The following is a 19,893-nucleotide window of genomic DNA, read 5'->3' as shown; positions in this document are numbered from 1 at the left end:
AAATGTGTCTCTTTAGAGGGATGCTGAGAAACAATTGCAAAGCATATGTGCAGCACCCTTTCCTGATTGCTGCACAGTTCTGAAAAACAAAGCAAAATTAGGCTAAGAAAAGGGGAGTTGAAGAGGAGGGAGTCTCGAAGGCCATTTGTCCCCTGAGTGGGTGGGTGTTCATGGCAGCTGGGGGCCAGGCTGTTGGTCTTCAGAGAAGCCAGAGCCCTCAGAGAGCACCATGGACAGGAGGTATGCTGGGAAACGGTCACCTTCATCGAGGCCCAGGGAGTAGGCTGTGGGGAAGGTGGTGAGCCACACATCCGGGATGCCTGTTCAGTCAGGAAGAAGGATTTTGTGACCGTGCACATTTCTGATAGCAGAGGCAAGAGGGAACAGTGTCCTTGCTCAGATTCCATGCTGCCAGCCCAAGGATGCAAAGGCAGTGCAGGGGCAGGGAGCTGGTTCAGTCTGAGTGCTGAGGAGCAGGGTGGACGCTGGTTCTCCGGGCAGTGGTGGTTGTGGAGGGGATGCTGTCAGAGACGTACGAGGCCAGCCTGCCTCCCCTGTGGTCCACTCCAAACAAGTGGAATAGGAGTGGACCCAGGAGACCTGAGGTCTGGATTTTGTACAGGTGTAACAAGTGAGTCAAAGGGAAGAATAGGGTTAGAGCAGAGGCATTCCCCATTAACAGCTCAACCAGGGGAAATGTTGGCATCTTTGGGCTGCCGTGGGTGTGCCCTGCAGGCCCGAGGTGGCCTGTGTCCCCAGTGGTGCCACTCAGCACCCTCCTCTCAGCTTCCTCTCACTGGCACTGGGTCTGGTTCTTTCTCCAAACAGGAAGATGAGGCACCTCCCAGGCCCCCACTCCCTGACCTCTACAGCCCAGAGGACCAGCCCCCAGCTGTGCCCCCTCTGCCGAGAGAGGCCACTGTCATTCGGCACACGTCGGTGAGGGGCCTCAAGCGGCAGTCGGACGAGAGGAAGCGAGATCGGGAGCAGGGGCAGTGTGTGAATGGGGACTCGAGGGTGAGCAGGGAGGCCCCCTGGGGTTGCCCCTCTGTGTGCAGGGAGAGGGAAGCTGGCATGATGCTGGGCAGGTAGGACAGCCTCGCACTCTGTCCACAGGGGGAGCTCCGGTCCTATGTCAGTGAGCCTGAGCTGGTGACCTTCGGTGCAGACATGGCCCAGCCCTCCCTGGGATTCGTGGGCCCTGAGAGCAGGTACCAGACGCTGCCAGGCAGAGGTAAGACAAGACTCTCCAGGGAGGCTTTCTGGGGACCCCCACCACTGCCACACCACCTCTTTCCACCCCGTTACCTCACACTCTTCTGCTGCAGCTTTGAGCTGGGGTGGGCAGCTGCTGTCGGGCACCCTGAGCTGCAGAGAGGGCCTATCCTTCCTTCTTCTGGCCACACCGTGATTCTCTTCCTCTTTAAGTCTGTCCCCAGGAACTATGATAATAGCAATTGTTGTAAAGCCCAGCACTGTGTTAAGCACTTTATATTCATTTAGTTAATACTCATAATAATCCTCTGAAGGAAGTACTATCATCCCCATTTAGAGCGAAGAAAACTAAGACTCAGAAAATAAGTAACTTCCCAGTTAGCTGATGAGCGACGAGGCCAGAACACAGCTCCCAGTCCAGGCCCCAGAGCCTCTGCCCCCTTGAGGGAATACTGGCTGACTGCCATCCGTTCGGCCGCTCCAGGCCTTCCAGAGGGCTTTTCTTTCCTGTTCTTTGTCACTCCAAGTCCTTTCTTTAAACACACTGTTCTTCTCAATCAGGCTGCCTTCCCACCATCCTCCCCTGTCCCACTGAGATGGGGATGGGAACAAACTTAGGCCCTTCGGTTCAGCCATATCCCATCTTCCCACAGCAGGCCCTTTGCCCCAGAAATCCCCCTGAACAGAGGCCTCCCACTCTTCCTGCATCTGGGCCTCCTGGAACCCCTGAGCAGGCTGACCCCAGTGTCTAACCTGGTCCTCACCTGACCCTCGTGTCTTCTCCCCAAGGTGGGAAGTCAGGTGCTTTCCCCCACTGGCCAGGAGCAGAGCAAGAAGACACACAGCTGTGGTTCCAGTACCGGCAGGGTTACATTCTGTGCAGGCTGGCTGTGGCCTGACCTGGTCCTGAAGGGTGTGGGCTCTGGATTTTGCTGAGCTGGAGCCATAGCGACCCTTGGCACTATGCCTGGGGACCCTTATCTCTCCTTTCATTAGGGCCTAGAGGTGCTTATCAGTGCAGTATTAGGGGCAGGAGAGTTCTTTGCGGCTCAGGTTTCTCTGGGCATTGCAGGACATTTGCTAATTCTAATGGTGTCCTCAGTGAGGGTGGTGCCCATCTCCAGCTTTCCCAGACTGCCCCCGATAGGAAGCACCCACCAGCCCAAGTGAGATGAATCCTCTAAGCTATAGGACCCAGACATGGGAAGCCCATGGCCAACCATGCTCCTGCCCTGTGACCTTGGACAAGTTTCTCAACCGCTCTGAGTCATAGATTGCACACCTCTGAGTCTTAGATTACATGCCTCTACAATGGTCAGGTAACACTTCATAGAGTCAGTGGGAATAAATACTACCAAATCTAAGGTGGTTTGGTTTTAATTCCTTCAGTCTCATCACAGTTTCTTACAAAACACCTAGTAGAGTGCCTGCCTATTATGTAGTTAGTGCCCAATAAATGGTTGGTGCCTTCTTTCCTTCATTTACTTACTTCACTCATTCAGTTGGTCAACCAGGCTTCACGTGCTAGTTGGACAGGTATGTGGGCAGTGCTGTAGCCAGTGAACATACTGAAGAATGTAGGGGATAACTGACTCTGCCTGGGACATTTGAGAAGGCTTCTCAAAGGCAGGGCATCCAAGTTGCATTATGCAGGATGCACAGCAGTTCATTGGGAAGAAGGGATGAGGGGTGTTTCTTTCCCTCCATCCTTTCCACCTGCCAAGCAGCCCAGGTGTGCATGTGAGGGAAGAGTAAGGCAGTCCACAGACCTGCAGTAACACTGTCCCCCATTAGGGAGATACCCCAGCTGACCCCCCCTCTTCTACCTGTAGCCCTGGGGAGGAAGAAGAGTGGGTGTTGGCTGGGCCCCCATGGTCCCCTCATAGGAGTGGGAGATGACTAGGGGGACAGGGAAGCTGGTGGCCTGTCCACTCCACCACAAAAACACTTGAATTTCTCTTTCCTCACTAAGGGCTCTCAGGATCCACATCAAGGCTCCAACAGTCGTCCACCATTGCTCCCTATGTCACCCTCCGGAGGGGTCTGAGTGCCGACAGCAGCAAGGTGACCCTCCCCGTGAGTGACCTTGAGATGTTCTCAGGGAGCTCACTGCTCTCGCACTCACAAAGGGACAGGCTTGAGGGGACAGTGACTGGTGATCCTGTGAGCCCTGGGGATGGCCTCTGAGATGACCCTCCTGAGCTCAGGGGCCCTGTCACCACGTGCTCAGGGATGCCTTCCCCGCTGCCCACCAAGAAGGGCATGGCACTGCTCTCTCCATTTCCTGAGGATCCCCCCCACACCCAGTTTTCTCTGCAGCCTGTTAGGCTCATAGGAGGGAGCCCAGGAAGACTGCATCCTGAGTTCTGGCCCTATTACATGCAGCATGTGTGTGTGTGACTGGACAGGCCTGGGCCACAATGTGTCTGCAGAATGGGGTGCTGCCCAGGGAACCCCTGAGGGCCAGGGCGTCATGTCCATGGGTGTGCTTAGAGGACATAGTTCTCCATGGCCAAGAGGAGCCCAGCTAGAGAGTGTGTGTGTGAGTGAGTGTGTGTGTGTGTGTGTGTGTGTGTGAGAGAGAGAGAGAGAGACACACACACAAAGAGCAGGAATGCAGCCAGCAGGATGGCCCCTCTGTGGCTCTAGCCCTGCTGCTCTCTGTCCTGCCCCCCAGAGACCCAAGAGTGCCTTGGAGCGCCTGTACTCGGGGGACCACCAGCGGGGCAAGATGAGTGCCGAGGAGCAGCTGGAGCGCATGAAGCGCCACCAGAAGGCGCTGGTCCGCGAGCGCAAGAGGACACTGAGCCAAGGAGAGAGGATGGGGGCGCCCTCGCCTCGCTACCTCAGCCAACCGCTGCATGGAGATCTCGGCTCAGTATGTTAGGAGGGTCCAGGCAGGCGGGGCTGGGACAGAGAGCAGGACTTCCCCGACTCCCCAAGCGCAGCACCTCACACCCCTGAGAGGGTGGCCCCTTGACCTCCGTGGTTCAGAGAACGCCCCACGGGCTGCCTGTCTATAAGCCAGGTTGCACGTGACTCAGTCAGAGGGGACCCAGTACCAGAGCAGGAGTGAGGATGTCCTGGCAGGAGCCTAAGAGCCAGGGAAAGCGTCCAAAGCTCCGTCTGTGAGCCAAGCTTGAGACAGACCTTCGTAGGCATTTGGAGGGTCTCAGGTGAATCTAGGACTTGGGATGCAGGCTCAAGGAGTGGAGGAGTAAGATGGCGACCTAATTTGGTGGGGATGAATGCAGGCCAACCAGCCTCCCAAGCCTCTAAGTGGATGCCCTGGGGGCAACGGAGCACAGGGTCCTGCCCCCACAGTCCTGAGGGCTGGTCTTCACAGCTAGTGGTGCTGACAAGCTGCAGGGTGCCCAGGAGAGCCAGGGAAGCTCTGCTGCCCCCTGGTGGTGCTTCCAGGCCCTGCACCCTGCCCACAGTCGCCTTAGGTCCCTTTTGGAAACATTCCATTTGACTTTACCCTGTTGTTTGAAATTGTTTCCCTAGACCTCTAGCCTGACTGTTCTTTCCCTAATTCATTGCACAAGCTCTTTTGCTTTTAGTATTACCGCTCATTGCCTCTCTAATCCTGCCTGATTGTGTTTACAGAAGCTTCTAATTTGCATTGAACATTCTCTAACTAGCCTGTGCTCTTTGTTACCAGGCTTATATTAGCAGCTCTTGTTTGCATAGCCTAGCGAGCACTCCTTTGTGTGACTCACTTGTCTGCTGCCCCCCTGTGCAGGCCTACTGACTCATAATTCACTTATCCCAAGGCCACCCCACAAGGCTGAGCCAACCGCTGTCTGAGGGTCAGGGTCATTGGCAGAGGTCTGGGCATTATGAATTTATAAGGTCCATGCCTCACACCTGGACAGTAAACACAGACTTCAAAGACTGCATATTTCAATAAATTCTACCAGGTCTAAGGTGGTTTGATTTTAATTCCTTCAGTTCCATCACAGCTTCTTATGGAAAACATTTTGTGTTTCTAGTATTTAAGTGACCTGAACAGATAGCAGAGATACTGTATCTTGTGTTCTGCATTTAGAGGGCCTCCCTGCAGCTCTTAGCCCAGACACCACAGGAGTGAGACCCAGGACACTCATATCCTGAGAACCTGCAAAGCCAGGATCTTTTTATACTTTATACGCAAATGTCATGCTGGGTAACATTGGTCTTTTCCAACCTGATGTCTCAAATGTAGAAAGGTTACCTAAACATCATAACTTGAATACCTTGTAATTTTTCTTTTAAAAAAAGACTCCTGTAAGTCTCTGCAGCAGCGCCAATAAACGTGTTGCTTAATGACGGTGGATTGGAGTGGTTCTTCCCCAGGCAGCCTCGGAGCGTCTACTGGGGTTTTGTTTGTTTGTTTGTGGAAACAATCAGGCTGGGTTTAAATGAGGACTTGTCTCTTTTTGGGGCATTTGTGAGCGTGTAAGAAAAATGTACGTTTTCTTTGTGAATCGTTAAATTCTTCATCCCTGAAACTTCAGCTGCCTGAGCCTTCCATATTATAATTGGAAACCGTCAACTAAGAACGATTACATTGGTTTGGAGTCAGTCTGGAGAGCTTGTGCATGAATGGGTGAAATGTGCTGATATGGCTATGGGCTTACGGCTTTGGGGCACTTAAGAGAGCATCAGTGGCAGTCATGACCTCTTGGGGCTCCGAGAGGTGGATGGGGTGGGAGGAAGTTGGTGACCGGGGATGGGGAAGCATCTGCTGGCTTCTGCCCAAGAGAAGAGTGGCTCTGAGCGTGGTCCCTACTTGCAACAACCTGCTCAGCATCAAAGGTCTGTGAGGACACAGGCCACAGGTGACGAGGAAGACCACCACTGAGCGGCACAGTTGTGCTTGGATCTCATATGGCCAGGTTACATTTTCCCTCAGAAGGGACGCTTGTTACAAAGTTGGTACTAAGGTATAGCCTTGGAAATGTTGCATTTGATAGAGCATTTCAATTTTACATGGCTTTGTGGGTTTTTTTCCCGAACTTAAAACATCTGCCCCAAATAGTTGTCATGGTACACAACAGTTCATGTCTCACTGGCCCCAAGCTGCTCCTGCTTGGACCTTCCTAGCCCCTCCATGGTACAATATTTCCTACCCCTAAGTGTGTTCTGTTGGGAGAGTCCACTAGGCAGGCTCTTGGCTAGTCCACTTATCAAGGCCTCAGAGGGCTTTTTTCTTTTCCACTATTTCTGAACTGGGATGTACAGCTCCTGAAACAGAAAACCTATAAGCTCTGGGACAGCAGAAGGGGCAAATCCCTTCTCTGGAGCTGTGTCCCAGGTTGTTTTAGGGTCACCCTCTTGGACCTGGGAGCCTACTCTATCCCGGGGGACCATTATAAGTCTGAAGTCATGGGTCTTAGACCTGCACCTTGGAGGTGCACATTTGAACCCTCTGGGGGCCTAGATCAAAGAGAAATCAGCAGTCTGGAATCAGGCCATATAAAAGGGGCAGATGCCTCATTCTCCATTACACAGAGTCCACAGCATGTAGCAGGAACCATCTGTGTCACAAACTGCTGCCTTGTTTTAGAGATGAGGTTGTGGTCCATGGTCACACAGCCTTTCCCTAATGGGTCACAGGCCCATTTTCCCAAGGCTCCCAGGGTCTGCAAGACTCATCCAAAAGGAGACAGGCATGGCTCTTCTAGCAGTGAGGAAATGACTACATTTAATCCTCTTGTTCTGTTGCCAGTGGAAGCGTGAGCAGGACTTTGACCTGCAGTTGCTGGAACGGGCCATGCAAGGGGAAAGAAAGGACGAGGAGAATGGCTGGTTGAAAGTGCAGGCCATGCCTGTCACTGAGCTGGACCTGGAACCGCAAGACTATGACTTGGACATCAGCAGAGAGGTGAGGGCAGGGGCTTCCTTCCTGCCGCTCAGGAGGCATGGCTGCCAGGCTCACCCCTGACCAGCCCTTCCAGTGGCCCTGGTGGGTGTTGTCCTATGTGGGGACAAGGCTCAGCTTCCATGCAGCCCAGGAGACTTGATGAATAGCAGCTTGAGACAGTAAAAGAATCCCAGGTTCAAATCTCTTTTTCTGTCATTTGGGCCAAGTCATTTGACTTACCCGGGCCTCGGTTTGCTCACCAGTGAAGTGGATTGTGGTGAGGACTAAGTGACTCAGCATGATGTCCAGAGGACCGGCAGATGATCAGAAAGCCACCAGCACAGGGGCTGGCACGTGATGAAGTGGTTGTTAGGAAATGTTCCCTGGAAAAGCAGGGGATGGTCTCGTAACTGGCCAGTCAGGCCGACTTGGGCAATCAGACTTGATTGGTGGTGGGGAGAGGGGGGCAAGTTTGAAAATCGTAGGCAAACCTGCGTGCATAGTTCTGGTCTGAATTCCTTTGGCGCCCTCTGGTGGCTCAAATGCATCATGACCAGGCAGGCCCTGGAAAGCAAGTAACCTGATCTCTTCCAATCAGCAATTTCTCTTACCCAAGGGCATCAGAGGGTGACAGACTCAGAGTCGGCTGGCACGTGTGGCCTCCTGTGGCCCTATACTGTACCATTTGTAAGCTCTGTAGAGCAGCATCTATGGCTGTTTGGTTCACCTTTGTGCACCTAGTCCTGGCACATAGTAGGTGCTCTGTAAAATATTTGGTGAATGACAACTGCTGAATGAAGTGTACAGTGGCCCACAGATATCCCAAAAACATTGGTGAGGACTGGCCTTCCCTGAAACTGCATGAGAGGAAATGCTCTCACTACATGAAGGATAGATTAGCGGGTGTGGACATACCGACTCCTGTGGAGTTGCTGAATTCTGGGGTCAGCTGGGGCTCCAGGGGTTAATGTGGCCAGTCCCCTGCCCTCAGACCTTTTCCCTTTGGCACCTCTGAAATATCCAGAGGTCTGTGCTGTCTCAGATACACAAACGAGGCTTCTACACCCTACCTGGGCAAAGGAAGTGCATTTTACAGTGTCCTAATTGGCCTGCCAGCCTGGGGGGAAGTCCTTATCTCTAACCTAAATCCCTCTTGCTACAATGTAATCTATTTCCTTCCCCTGGATCTGCCCTCATTGGAAATAATAGAGAAGGGCTTATTTCTTGCCATCTTTTGCCAGAATAAAAGGTGTGCATGGGTTTAAATTCAAGTCCAGATTTGCCCTGGGATTGCATTCAGCTTATTTTTAGAAACTTCAACCAACCTCATTTTAATGTACTATTGCACAAGGAGGAAGACATTTCCTAGGGTGTGCAAAAGTTGCCTTTTAGCCTTGTTAGCCCCTGTGAGATTTCACCAAGCTGAGGTTGCCTCTGGTTCATGTGACAGACTGATGGGAAGGAGTTGGGTCATTTTTTCTTGAAAGTGATAGACACAGCATGGCTTCCTCCTGTCTAGATCCGAGCAGCTTTTTGTAGGGACAGAAAGCACTTTCATTTCCTTTCATCCACCCACCCAGCCATCCAGCCAAGGAGAATTTGTGGAAGGGCTGCTAAGTGCCAGGTCCCTGCACTAGACAGAGGAGAGACAAACAAGACAGGAGGCGAGGAGTGGTGGCAGAGGGTCGGGGAAGGCTCCTGGAGGTGAGATGGGGAGGCTGAGCAGGAGTCCAGGGAGCAAGAGGACCAGCATCCCAGGCAGAGGCTGCATAGTATGGCTGGAGAGGTCGGCAGGGGCCAGGTCTCCCTGAGTGGACATTAGGAACGATAATTTTTATCCTGAGAGCTCCTAGTTCTCAGGTCTAGTTCTTTTGCCTTCCCCATTTTCTTCCTTCGGCCTGTAGGTGGTTGTCTGAGGTGGTAGAAAGCACAGGGCTCTGGAGTCAGACCCAGGTGGAGGTCCTGACTCCACAGAGGACTGCTGCGGTGGTCTTAGTGAGCTGCTTACCACTGAGGGCTCTGCACATCCTCACGGTGGGGGATGCTGCAGGGGAGCAGGTCCCAGACCCAGACATCTGAGGCTGTCTCTGCCACCACCTCCTGGTCCTCTCCTCAGCTGGCCAAACCAGAGAAGGTCTCCATACCCGAGCGTTACGTGGAGCTGGATCCTGAAGAACCACCCAGCCTTGAGGAGCTGCAGGCACGGTATCGCAAAGCTGAAAAGATCCGCAGCATTCTCGCCCGGTCCAGGTCAGCCCTTAAGCTGCCCAGGTCCTCATGGCCTGCTGGGCCCCACCCTGGGGGGTCTCAACTGAATGAACCCTGGGCCAGGCATGTTAGGGTGTATGTTTTGCCAAGCCTCTGACTAAGGTAAACCCTACTTATTGGAAGGGGCAGACTGGCTCTTAGCATGTCACCAGCAGATCAGTGAGGAAGCCTGCCTGTGTCATCTGGGAAATCCTGAACCACTCACAGAGGGCTGTCCTGGGCTTGCGCCCCCAAATCTGTCTGCCATGACCTTGGCAAGTGTGGGAAGTGGAGCCAAACGTGGCAGTGATGTGGACACAGCTGGAGATCAGCCCTGAGGACAGGCCTCTGTGAGCGTCAGGACCTGTGCTCCCTCACACAGACCGCTAGACCAGAGCCAGGAGCCCAGCCTTGTCCTGAAGTGTCAGAGGCCCTGTCCATTTCTCTGGAGGCCAGGATGGGACCCCCAGGAAGTGGCTTCCCTGCCCTTCAGTCTCTGTAGCTCCAGAAACACAAACCTGCTATTTCAGGGCCTCCCTTTCAGAGCAGGTTAGCCCTTTCACATCTGGATTTAACTGGAGCCTAGAGCAGGAACTCTTGAGGTCTGTGATCCCCCCAAAAAGGAACAAAGCTATTGGGGTGTTTGGGGAGAAGCATGTGCACCTTTGTCTAGGTAGAAAGTGCACCATTTTTATCTGATGTCCTCCAAATGAGTGGGTCAGGGAGACCCTGCCGTCCTGAGGCGGATGCCTGTGGGTGGTTAGGCCCACAGCCTGCTCTCTGGCCCTCCCGCAGCATGTGCAACCTGCAGCCCCCAGCAGGCCAGGACCGGAACAGCGTGGCCGACCTGGACTCACAGCTGCAGGAACAGGAGCGCATCATCGACATCTCCTACGCGCTGGCCTCCGAGGCCTCCCAGCGTAGCAAGCAGGTGGCAGGTGAGGCCGTGGATGCCAGCCTCTAAGGCAGGTCTTGCCCACTGCTCCGTGGACTTGGCGGAGCCCAGCATGGCTGGTCAGGGAATCAGTGGAAACCCAGGAGTCAGGCTTGGTAGTTGAGGGCCTGTCCTGTGAACATCCAGGCCTTGGAACGTGACGTGCAGCAGGCCAGGCAGTGGGGGAACCGGCGCTCAGGAGTGTCAGAGGAAGGAGGTCTGGGAGAGGGTGCCTCTGGCTCATCCTTAAATCTAGGAGTGTTGCTGCTCTCCAGCGTGCTCTGAGACTGGGTTAAGAACAGGTTTTTGAGGCCCCTGAGCTAAGGGGCCAAGGCCAAGGTTTCTGGCCTCAGGAGGAAGGGGCCAGGAAAGCCATTGGTGCTTGGGTTTCTTGCTGGGGCAAGGCAGAAGCAGGCCCCTCTGATGACCCGGGATCCATGGCTTGGTCCCCAAATCAGAGCCACCATCCACCTTACCAGAGAGGCCTGTGCTAGAACGCAGGACTCGGGAAGTGGGACTTAGCTGGCCCCTGGGAAAGATAACAGTTAGGATGTGGGGAGGGTGGGTGCTTGAGTGTGTGTGTGTGCACATATAAAAAAGCTTTCTCAGCCAGCAGGTGTCCTGGCTGCCCCCTCCATGCACACCTTGCTCCCCGTGTTTGCCCTCAGTCCATTTAGTAGTACTGTTCTCCCCAGGTGCAGAGGCCCCTGTGTGTCTAGACGTTGCCCTCGGCCAGGTGTGCTCCAGGCCTTCTAGAGAAAGGGTGCTCGTAGAGCCTGAAGTGGTGTCCCGGCCCCCACTAGTCCTCCAGCCCCAGCTGAAGGGTCTAGAAGTGACCAAGGGTGGAGCCTGCTGGGTCCTGAGGTGACTGTCTGTGGGGAGTCTGGTCCGGAGAGTACAGCTTTAACATCACGTCGAGAAGCCATGGGAGCAGCAGACACAGGGAGGCCTGTACTCTGTCCCCTGTTCTACTGCACAGAGTCCCTAGAATCCCTGCTTTCCTGATTGCCTTGAGGACATGCGAACAGGCCGAGACTCGGTCACTGTGGCCTTCAGTGGCCAGGGAGACAGATGGCTCACCCAGACCCCTCCTCCTAATAATCCTGGGAGCTCTTTGCAGCCACCTCAGCAACCCTGAGCTCCTCTCCATGTGGAGGGCTTTGTGGGGGTTCTTCCCACCATAAAGTGCCTCTTCTCTGGCCTGTGCTTTCTCAGCCTGTGTGGACCTGTTGTCCTTGGTTTCCTTGCCACTAGCTGAGAGCATGCCCAGACTAACAGCCTGCAGTCAGCCAGCAGGGTCCTCCTCACTTACCTGCTGAGTGGCCGCCTTTGCTGCAGCCTTTTCTCACTCTTGCCTCCCTTCACGTTCGAGCCATGTCTGGGAGCTGCAGGGCAGTCCCAGCCGGGCCCCCACCAGGCTACATAGTCGTGCCTCCCCAAGCTCAGGCCACCAGCGATGGGCACTGGGGCCCATACCACCCCAGCCCTGCCAGGAGGGGCCTCAGGTGCTGCAGGAGCAGACGAGGGGCCTAACACACCGCTTAATTCCTGTGTGCCCGTCTAGCACAGCAGCTGGCCCTCCCGCCTAAAGGCCCCCTGTCCTCCAGGACGGTGCCACCTTACCCCCCCTTAAGCAACGGACTCCACTACACCTTTGTCTAACACCTTCCAAGTAAGAGCCCTGCCTGGTGTGGCCCCTCACCTGGTGCTGAGCATGCCCTCCTCCCTCTGCTGCTGGGGTGATTGCTGACGCTTCCTTCCACTGGCAAAGCGGCCGCTGGGGAGACCCCCACCCTGGGCTGGTAGGCAGGTGCGGGCTGATGTTTTTTAGGTGGTCAATCTTCAATGGCTCTGACACAGCAGAAACTGCGTGAGCCAAGCCCCCTGTCTCCCTGAAATCTCGGGCCCCTCCTCACCGGCTGTCCTTCCACAGGCCTACAGCGCCCCAAGGACCGGTGCGAGCTGGGCTGCCAGATGTGGGCTTGGCTTGGGGAGGTCGGAAAGAAGAGAGTTAGATCTCAGCCTCTCAGGACTTTGGCCAAAGAAATCAAAGAACTGGAGGACTAAGTCCAGTTTTACAGATGAGGACACTGGGGCCCAGTGGGGGATTGGGGGCTCACCGCATGTCACTTGGAGTTGGTGTCAGAGCAAGGACAGCACTTCCCTTTTTGTCACTTGAGCACTTCAGGGGGAAAGGAAGGGAAGCTTCAGGGGGTGGCTGCCCAGGACAATCTGGACAATCTGAAATTGGTCCTCAGCCATTCAGAATGTTCTGGCACCGCCTCTTCAGAGTCCTCCCCAGCCAGGCATCAGTGATGAGACGCAGTGTGGGACTGGGGAGGGAGCAGGAGTCAGGAGGCCCCGTGTCCGGCCCAGCGTGTCTACCTACCGCTGACGCTGGCGTCCTGCTGTGTGCCAGCCACAGTACTAAGCATCTCCTCTGATCCACACAACCCTATGAAGATACTCACGTGCATTTTACAGATGAGGAAAGAAGCTTAGAAATCTTGGGGAACTTTCAGAAGGAGTTGCAGCTGTAAGTGTCCGAGTCCGGGTTTGAGCCTCCTGGGGCAAGTTCAGAGCCTTTGTTCTGGGCCCCTCACTACCCACGGATGGATGCATCTGGGCCCCTGCCAGGAGCTCTCGGTTTTTGGAGAAGGGAGTGAAGTGAGGGATGGAGAGCGTCTGTGCGTTGGGTGCGGGGCACAGGTTCTCGGCAGGTGTCCCCCAGCCTGGGCACTCTGCGAGCCTCTCCAGCTTGAGCGTGGAAGGAAGATGGCAGCCTGCCTGGGCCAGGCTCTCGGGAGGTGTGCGGTGCAGATCCCTTGGCTGAGGAGCCACAGGGAGCTGCTCCTGTTGGGTCCTTTGTGAAGTCCGCAGGGACCTGCCGGGGCCACACTAGGGTATGTGGCTTTCTTCTGGAGCTCTGAGTGTGGTGTCCCTACCAGGCCACAGAGAGGCAGGGGACAGGCTCTGTTCCTCCCCACTTCCGGTGCCCGCGGGGCTGTGAGATAGGCCTTTAACGCTCTTTTCAGAGCATATCCTCATTTCCTCTTGTCTCCACACCATTCCTGTTAGGAGGTGGGCATGCTCACCCTGTTTTTAGATTAAAAACACAAGGCACATGGAGGCTGAGAGAGTTATCCAAAGTCACTTAGTGAATTAAGGGCAGGGCCAGAACTGGACCCCAGAGTCCTCTTTGCTCATGCTCCAACAGAGCAGGGACCCAATCTAGGGTCCAGCATGTATCTGGGAAATTCCTAGAAATATTGGGGTGGGGCTGAGCGCCCATGAGTCCTAGAAGCCAAGGGACCCCAGCAGCGGCCGCATTGCCCCAGCTCCCTGCTCTGCCTATCTCTGCCTCATCAGCCTGCCATCTCTTGTCACATGTGTATGCAGACATACCCTCTGCCTGCTCCCCAGATGTGGGCTGGAGGCCTGCCAGTCTCTCATGGTCTCCTGTGCTTTTTGCCAGCCCAGGCAGTGACTGATCCGTGACCCAGCGTGCAGAGGAGAAGTCTGAAGCCAGGGGCGCAGTGGAAGAAGTTTCCTCTGAGAAGATTGATCTTCCTTCCCCTAAGGACACTCCTTCCAGCTAAGCAGGAGTTCTCGCTGCAGGAGGAAGCAACCCACCCACTGTGGGGTGTTCACCACAGGGCTAGGTCCTGACAACCCTGCACCCCACTTGTTTTAGTTCAGGCTTCTTTTTACAAATGACAGAGGCACTTTTGATACACACTATAAAATACACTGTATTTTAGAATCAGAATATATTTTATAATGTTCACCTCAAGGGCTGAGTGGCTGGAAAGGTGAGGATGCAGGATTCTGGAGTTGCATGTACGGATTCAGGTTGCGTGTGGGTGGGGGGAGAAGGGCAGGGCAGGCAGAGGCCAGCCCAGCATCCGATAAACTCAGGTGAAGGTTGAATTTGAGACATGCTTCCAGTGGATTCCAGCCCTGCAGAGTGAAACTCCACTGGGCTGGCAGGTGCAACCCAAGCTGTGCCTTGGCCTCTGGGTTTGGTTGAGGGGCAATGGTGTGTTCAAGAGCTTTGGGTCCCAACCCACCCAAGAGGTTCTCTCAGCAAAGGGCTCTTATCTGGTGGGGGGGAGGGGGAAGGCAGTTGGCTTTAATTAAAAAAACAAAACAAAACACCCCTTTGAAATACAGAAAAAGAGAGAGGAAGCACCATTTATTGTATCATAAGCAATAATCTTCATACTGGGTGGCATCTACCTAAAAGCCCCTGACTGTACAAGAGGCTGTGATGGGAATTCTGGGACCTTTGTTGCCTGTCCTGTGAGAACCTAGGTCAGCCTCCCTAGGACCTGGGTCTGGTGGCAGAAGGGCAGGCAGTATGCCCCACCATGCCTGATGGCCAGCAGCCAGCAGGGCCACAGGGGCAATACTGACTTGATTTCCAGCCTAAAATGATGAGGGAGCTGCCAAGCCAGGTGCAGTGTTGGTGGCCCTTAAGTCATGAGTTCATAATATTCTGCATACAGAAAATGATGTTTAAAAGGAAAGAAAAGAAAACTCCATTGGGTGGAGCCACACTTTAAATGAAAATTTGTCTTTGACTTTGGTCAGAAAAAGTATCTTGAATATATTTAGAAGTCACCATCTATTTTTAACTAACTCCATATGCTGTCAGTATCAACTTCATGACACTTGCCAAAATAAGATTTTATTTTTGCCTTTATAAGATTTTGTTGGAAAAATGAAAATATTTTGCAAGGAAAAGTTAATTTAAATAAAAGTGTAATGGTTTGCAAAAAAAAAAATGTGATGTACAGATTAAAATATTAACCTGATATGCTTCCTGCTTCTTGCTGGCTATGTTCTCATGAGTGGCCTGTGTTAAGATGTTTTTTTTGTTCCATTTCTTTGGAAAATCCCCAGTGGCAGCTCTTGATCCTGCTTGTGTTCAACTATGAAAAGTTCCTGCAGATGACAGTTCTCTGACACTTGATTGACTTTGGCGGCCTGGGGAAGAAGGCCTGTGGTTTCGGGCCCTTGGCTGGGCTTCAGTAGCTGCTCAGGGTGGCCGCCTACCCCACTCCAGCCCTGTTGAGGGGCTGTGGACTCCCGGGTGGGGCTTGCTCGGCGAGCAGAACTGCAACCCAAGACAGCAGGAAGGATGCCACGGGCCCCCTTCCAAACCACAGGCCGCCGGCTTGTTCCAATGAGGCGGGTTAGTGACGGGCCATTGCAAACTGGATTTACATTTAATTCATTTTGACTTGTGATGTATGCTTAAAACAGAAGGCAGGAGGCCAGTTCAGTTCAGGGACGTGTGTATTTCCAAGTCTGTTGTTATGGCAATTTTTCTCTATTGCCAAGAAGAGCACCCAAGGTTTAAAGTGACTTTCCAACTATTTAAACTGGGAAAATAGATCCCAAGGCATTCTGAACAGGGGATGCCGCTGCTTTTTGAGCTACTGATCTCTTTTGAATTTTAAAATAAATGATAATACCCAGTTTTAAGCATTACATGGAGATATCTCCATAACAGATGAAAGGGGGTGGGTGGAAAAGATTCCTCCGTAATTGAATGCAAAGGCCAAGGGAAGGTACAGGAGGCTATGCCTCCCCCACAAAGGGTGGCCATGTGTAGACATTTTCTCAGTGAAAACATATCAGTCGGTTCCTTACTGTTGGTCTCAGTTTTCATTTCACAACATACAGCCCTGTGTAGGAGAGAACATGGCGACTGTTCTCTCCAGTTCCAGCTGGGAGGAGGGGTCACCTGTTCTGTACAAATCAGGTCCCAAACTTCAGTCTGCAGAGAGCATGGCAGGCCCTCAGTTCAGACTCCATGAAGAACACTCACGGTTTGGAGAAGGCACTCCCCAGACACCTCATGTATAAGCAGGCAACGTGGCTCGGCCCCCCTGAGAGGACTCTGCCTGAGGTAAGATGGGGCCATCCGTGGTAGCACTGGCTCGCCAGGAAGCCTCCAGGCGGCGGGGACTCTGGGGAAACTCCATGTGGCCCAGTGATTCCTGCTTTGCTTCTTTACAGGGGACCACAGGCCAGAGCAGATTTTTAATGATGGGATTGTGGTTGATAAAGGGGATATGAGCATACTTCTCCTGCATCAGTTTGCTGACATCCATTCCTGAGTTTTAACTTTAATCTGGGCTCAGGTTGAATCCAGGTTGTCGAATTTTAGCAAGAAACAGGGAGAACATTTAGGATCTAGTATGAATCATGGGTTGGAATAATCATTTCCTAACCCCCAATTGAGCCTCCTGAACTGCTGAGATTCTTAACTTGTCCAGGGCGTTGTTTCAGTGATTAAGGCGAGATGTACATACGGTTGTGAGTGGGCACGAAGTAGATGTGCCCAGACTGAGGTTGATGCGGAAAGCAATCATTTTATTTGTCCCCCCATCATTTCTTTTCTGCCCGCCTTCCTGGTTGTAGAAGTGGAAACTGCCCCTAGCCCTTCTCCCCCAACCCTTTTGGCCATTTTAGTTAAGCTGGGTTCTTGGCTGTTGGAGGTTGAAAGGCCAGGGAAGCATCTGTCTGCCCAAGGTCAGCTTGGGGGTGAAAGGCACTGGGGGTGGGAGTGGACTTAGAGCCTGGCTCAGCCAGGCAAGAGCTCATTTTGGGCTTCGGAAGTTTCCCTCGCTGCAGTACAGTGCTCCCTAGCAAGTCCTTTTTTGTTCCACACCAAGGGTGGGAAAGAAACAGCAAATTATTTGTCTAATCCACAAATCACGTTTCTGAAATGTGGCAGGCAAATGCTGAGAGCCCCTGCTTCTGATTCTGCTTATGGATGCCAGGGGTGGGTGAGGGACTTTGTCCACGTGGGGTTTGGTGCTATTATGAAAAGAACAAAGAAAGGAAGCTAGGGGTGGGGGGGTTGGAAACTGGCAGCCCCTCCCGGCCTGGTAAACATGCCATTGCTTTGCCGCCTCCACTCCAAAGGCTACCACTTTCATTGCTCTCCGAGCAAAGGAACCTTTTTTCAGAGTGAGTGGCAGCGTACAAAGGCAGAGTACAAAATGTGTGCACATCACAGTCCCTGCAATTCTGTTTGAACAAGCATATTGATTGGGTCTGACCCTGTTACATTTTTTCCCTATTATTTGAAAAGATGCATCTAAGTGCAGTGAATTGAACCAGCGGAGCTGAACTTTCCATGAAAACTTCTCGAGGTATTTCTTTAGTTCAAAGCTTTTGATTTTTAAAGGGCATTTTTAATATGAGGCTGTTGAGTATTCTCTGCCACAGCCCAACAAGGGATGTTAAATGCAGATGAGGCTGGAGTGAGGGTGCACATGGGGTGGACATGCCCGCACAGTGGAGGGTGCAGGTCATGGCTGGAAGGTGTGGATCAGCCCAGGAAGGCCTGTGCTTTGGGGAGAGAGGCTGAGCTCTGTGTTTTGGAATAGCACACACAGACCCTAAAAAGAACTTCTTTCAGCTTACAGGGGACAGGGAAGAGGCTTCCCAGCTGAGCTTCTCAAGGCTTTTACATGGAGAACTGGAAAACACTTGCTAGGGGATCCTGTGGATGGCTGAGGGTTTTGTCCTCATGAATGAGAGGCTCCTGATTACTCAGCTTCTTGCTTTTTCCCCACGCTCTGCTTTAGAACTGAGGAGGAAGGAGGCGATAGTCCCTCAGCTGAGTCACACAGACAGGGAGCTGTCACTGTCCTCAGCCCCTGGCTTGACAACACTAATCAGTCACAGGTGCTTTCACATTGAGCCCTGAGCCATAGCTCGATCCTTAACTAATTTGACATCTTGGGACATTTTGCTAGTTGTGCAGGCCACAGCATGGTCCCTCTTGGCTTCCTGGCCCAGGACCTGGTATGTGTCCACAAGGTCTTGGTTTCCCCACACATAGCAGGGTTCTCTTGGCCCACTAAAGGCACTCAGTCCCCTTTGACTGAGTTCCTGTCTCATTCTTGGACCAAGTCTTAGCCTCTGGAGGCCTCTTGTAGTTAGAAAGCACCTCCTTCCTAGAGTCTGGGTTCAGAGGCAGGACTTCTGTCTCTAGAAGAAGTTGGAAAATTGGGTCCTGTGCTGAGAGAAACTAGAGCTTGGACATCTCAGCAGAATCCTTGTGTCCTTGATAAATCTCTGACCTCAGAAGACTCTGGCCTGGGCAGGTCAAAATATGGTCAGAATCATAGTGATACACAGTAGTTCTCGGTTTCTTCTCTGCCCCCAGTTGTGGGAACACTAACCCCCTTCAGATTCTTCACACCTAGTTCTGGGAACCCCCAGGGTGTTTCACATAGACTCTGAAATTAGTTTTCTTGGCTATCATGTTCAAGTCTTCCTGCTGTTACCTGTATTTCCTGGGGCCATGTGAGCACACCTGAGGTCCAGTGACAGTAACAACTCAGTTTCCATCACCAATGCTCACAATAGGGGTCCACCACCTGGATCTCCCCTGGTCATTTTAGGGAGTCCCCAGGAATGTCTCACATGAGCTCACAACAAACAGTCCTGTCAAACTGGAGTTCTTCCATCTGCAGCTCCTTGGTGTCTCTGGCCATGAAGCCACTGCCCCTGCCCAGATCCCAGCCCTCTCCGCAAGCCTTGAACCCCAGAACTGCCAGATGAGTGTGTGTTTCTGCTGAATTCTCCCTGGCCAGACCCAGGCTGCAGTCTAAGCACAAATGAGAGAGCTTTTGCTCCCTGATTTCATATCAGCCCCAAATCAGGGCTGGGTGTGCTGTGATCCACTCAGAGTCCTGGGAGGAACCATTCTTCAAGCTTCTGCTCACTTTTGCCCAGGTTCCCAGGGGCCCCCCATTCTCTATCTCCTCCTCCTCCTTCTCTTTCAGGGACACACAGACCCCCTTTCTAGTTCTGTGTAGCAAACTGGCCCCAGACAACTATTTTTCATGATTCTGCAGTCTGGGCTGGCCTCTGCTGGGTGGGTCTCCTGCTCCATGTCGTGCTGGTGGGGCTGCGATGTCCAAGGTGGTTTCTTCACTCGCGGGTCTGACACCCTAGCCGGGATGGCTGGATGAGCTAGGAGTCGGGTGGGCACCTCCTCCTCCCAGAGGGTCTCTCCATATGGCTGCTTCGTCTTTCTTATAGCATAGAGGTCTCAGGGTGTTTGGATGTTGTACCTGAGCTAGCTTCCAAAGGCAGCAAAGCTACCAGGCCTTTGAGAAGTAGGTCTTGAATGCGCACGGGTCACCTCCACATTTCCTTGACTGAGGCAAGGCACAAGGCCTGCCAGATTCAAGCAGAGGAAAATAAACTGTTCCTCCTGGTGGGTAGAGGGCCATGCATGCACAGGAAGGAATGGAATGAACAGTGGTCATCTTCAGCGACTCGCGCAGGGCCCCTCCCTTGCTCTCCTGCGGCCACACTGAAGCACTGTGACAGCTCCCTGAGGGTCCTCCCCCACTGAGGGATGCCCCCATCCCACTGACCTGCTGCCCATGTTTCTGGGCCAGGGCTTCCTTTCCTGGGACAGGATAAGGTGCCAGTGCCCCTCAGGTGCCCCCTTTCATGTGCTCTTGGCTGGCCAGCCCCCTGTTAGTAGGGAAAGGTGAGGAGGCAGTCAGAAGGTAGAGGTAACGGGCAGACTCTGGAATCTAATCTTGGTTGTGCCATTTTGCCAGCCCTGTGACCTTGGGCAAGTTTCTTCATCTCTCCATGCCTCAAT

At 53.2% G+C, this 19,893-nt stretch overlaps 1 protein-coding gene across 13 annotated transcripts in view; it reads left to right on the top strand.

Moving 5' to 3' along the window:
* The window catches only part of PLEKHA7 (pleckstrin homology domain containing A7), a 199,780-nt gene extending 184,715 nt beyond the window's left edge, over positions 1 to 15,065 (top strand). For 7 of the 13 annotated variants that reach the window (XM_057507426.1, XM_057507423.1, XM_036877023.2 and 4 more), the window contains 9 exons: positions 829 to 1,017; positions 1,117 to 1,234; positions 3,188 to 3,291; positions 3,893 to 4,093; positions 6,929 to 7,084; positions 9,180 to 9,313; positions 10,106 to 10,248; positions 11,809 to 11,916; positions 13,720 to 15,065. In XM_057507426.1, the coding sequence (XP_057363409.1) occupies positions 829 to 1,017; positions 1,117 to 1,234; positions 3,188 to 3,291; positions 3,893 to 4,093; positions 6,929 to 7,084; positions 9,180 to 9,313; positions 10,106 to 10,248; positions 11,809 to 11,906 (1,143 nt within the window). In that variant the 3' untranslated portion in view covers positions 11,907 to 11,916; positions 13,720 to 15,065. The other 6 variants (XM_057507422.1, XM_036877026.2, XM_057507421.1 and 3 more) reach the window with 5 other exon arrangements.
* The last annotated feature ends 4,828 nt before the right edge of the window (positions 15,066 to 19,893 follow it).

The sequence above is a fragment of the Manis pentadactyla genome, chromosome 9 (genome assembly GCF_030020395.1).
Source record: "Manis pentadactyla isolate mManPen7 chromosome 9, mManPen7.hap1, whole genome shotgun sequence".
NCBI classification, from domain to species: Eukaryota; Metazoa; Chordata; class Mammalia; order Pholidota; family Manidae; genus Manis; species Manis pentadactyla.
The sequence above is the reverse complement of the archived record's forward strand: the minus strand, read 5'-3'. Positions and strand labels throughout refer to the sequence as shown.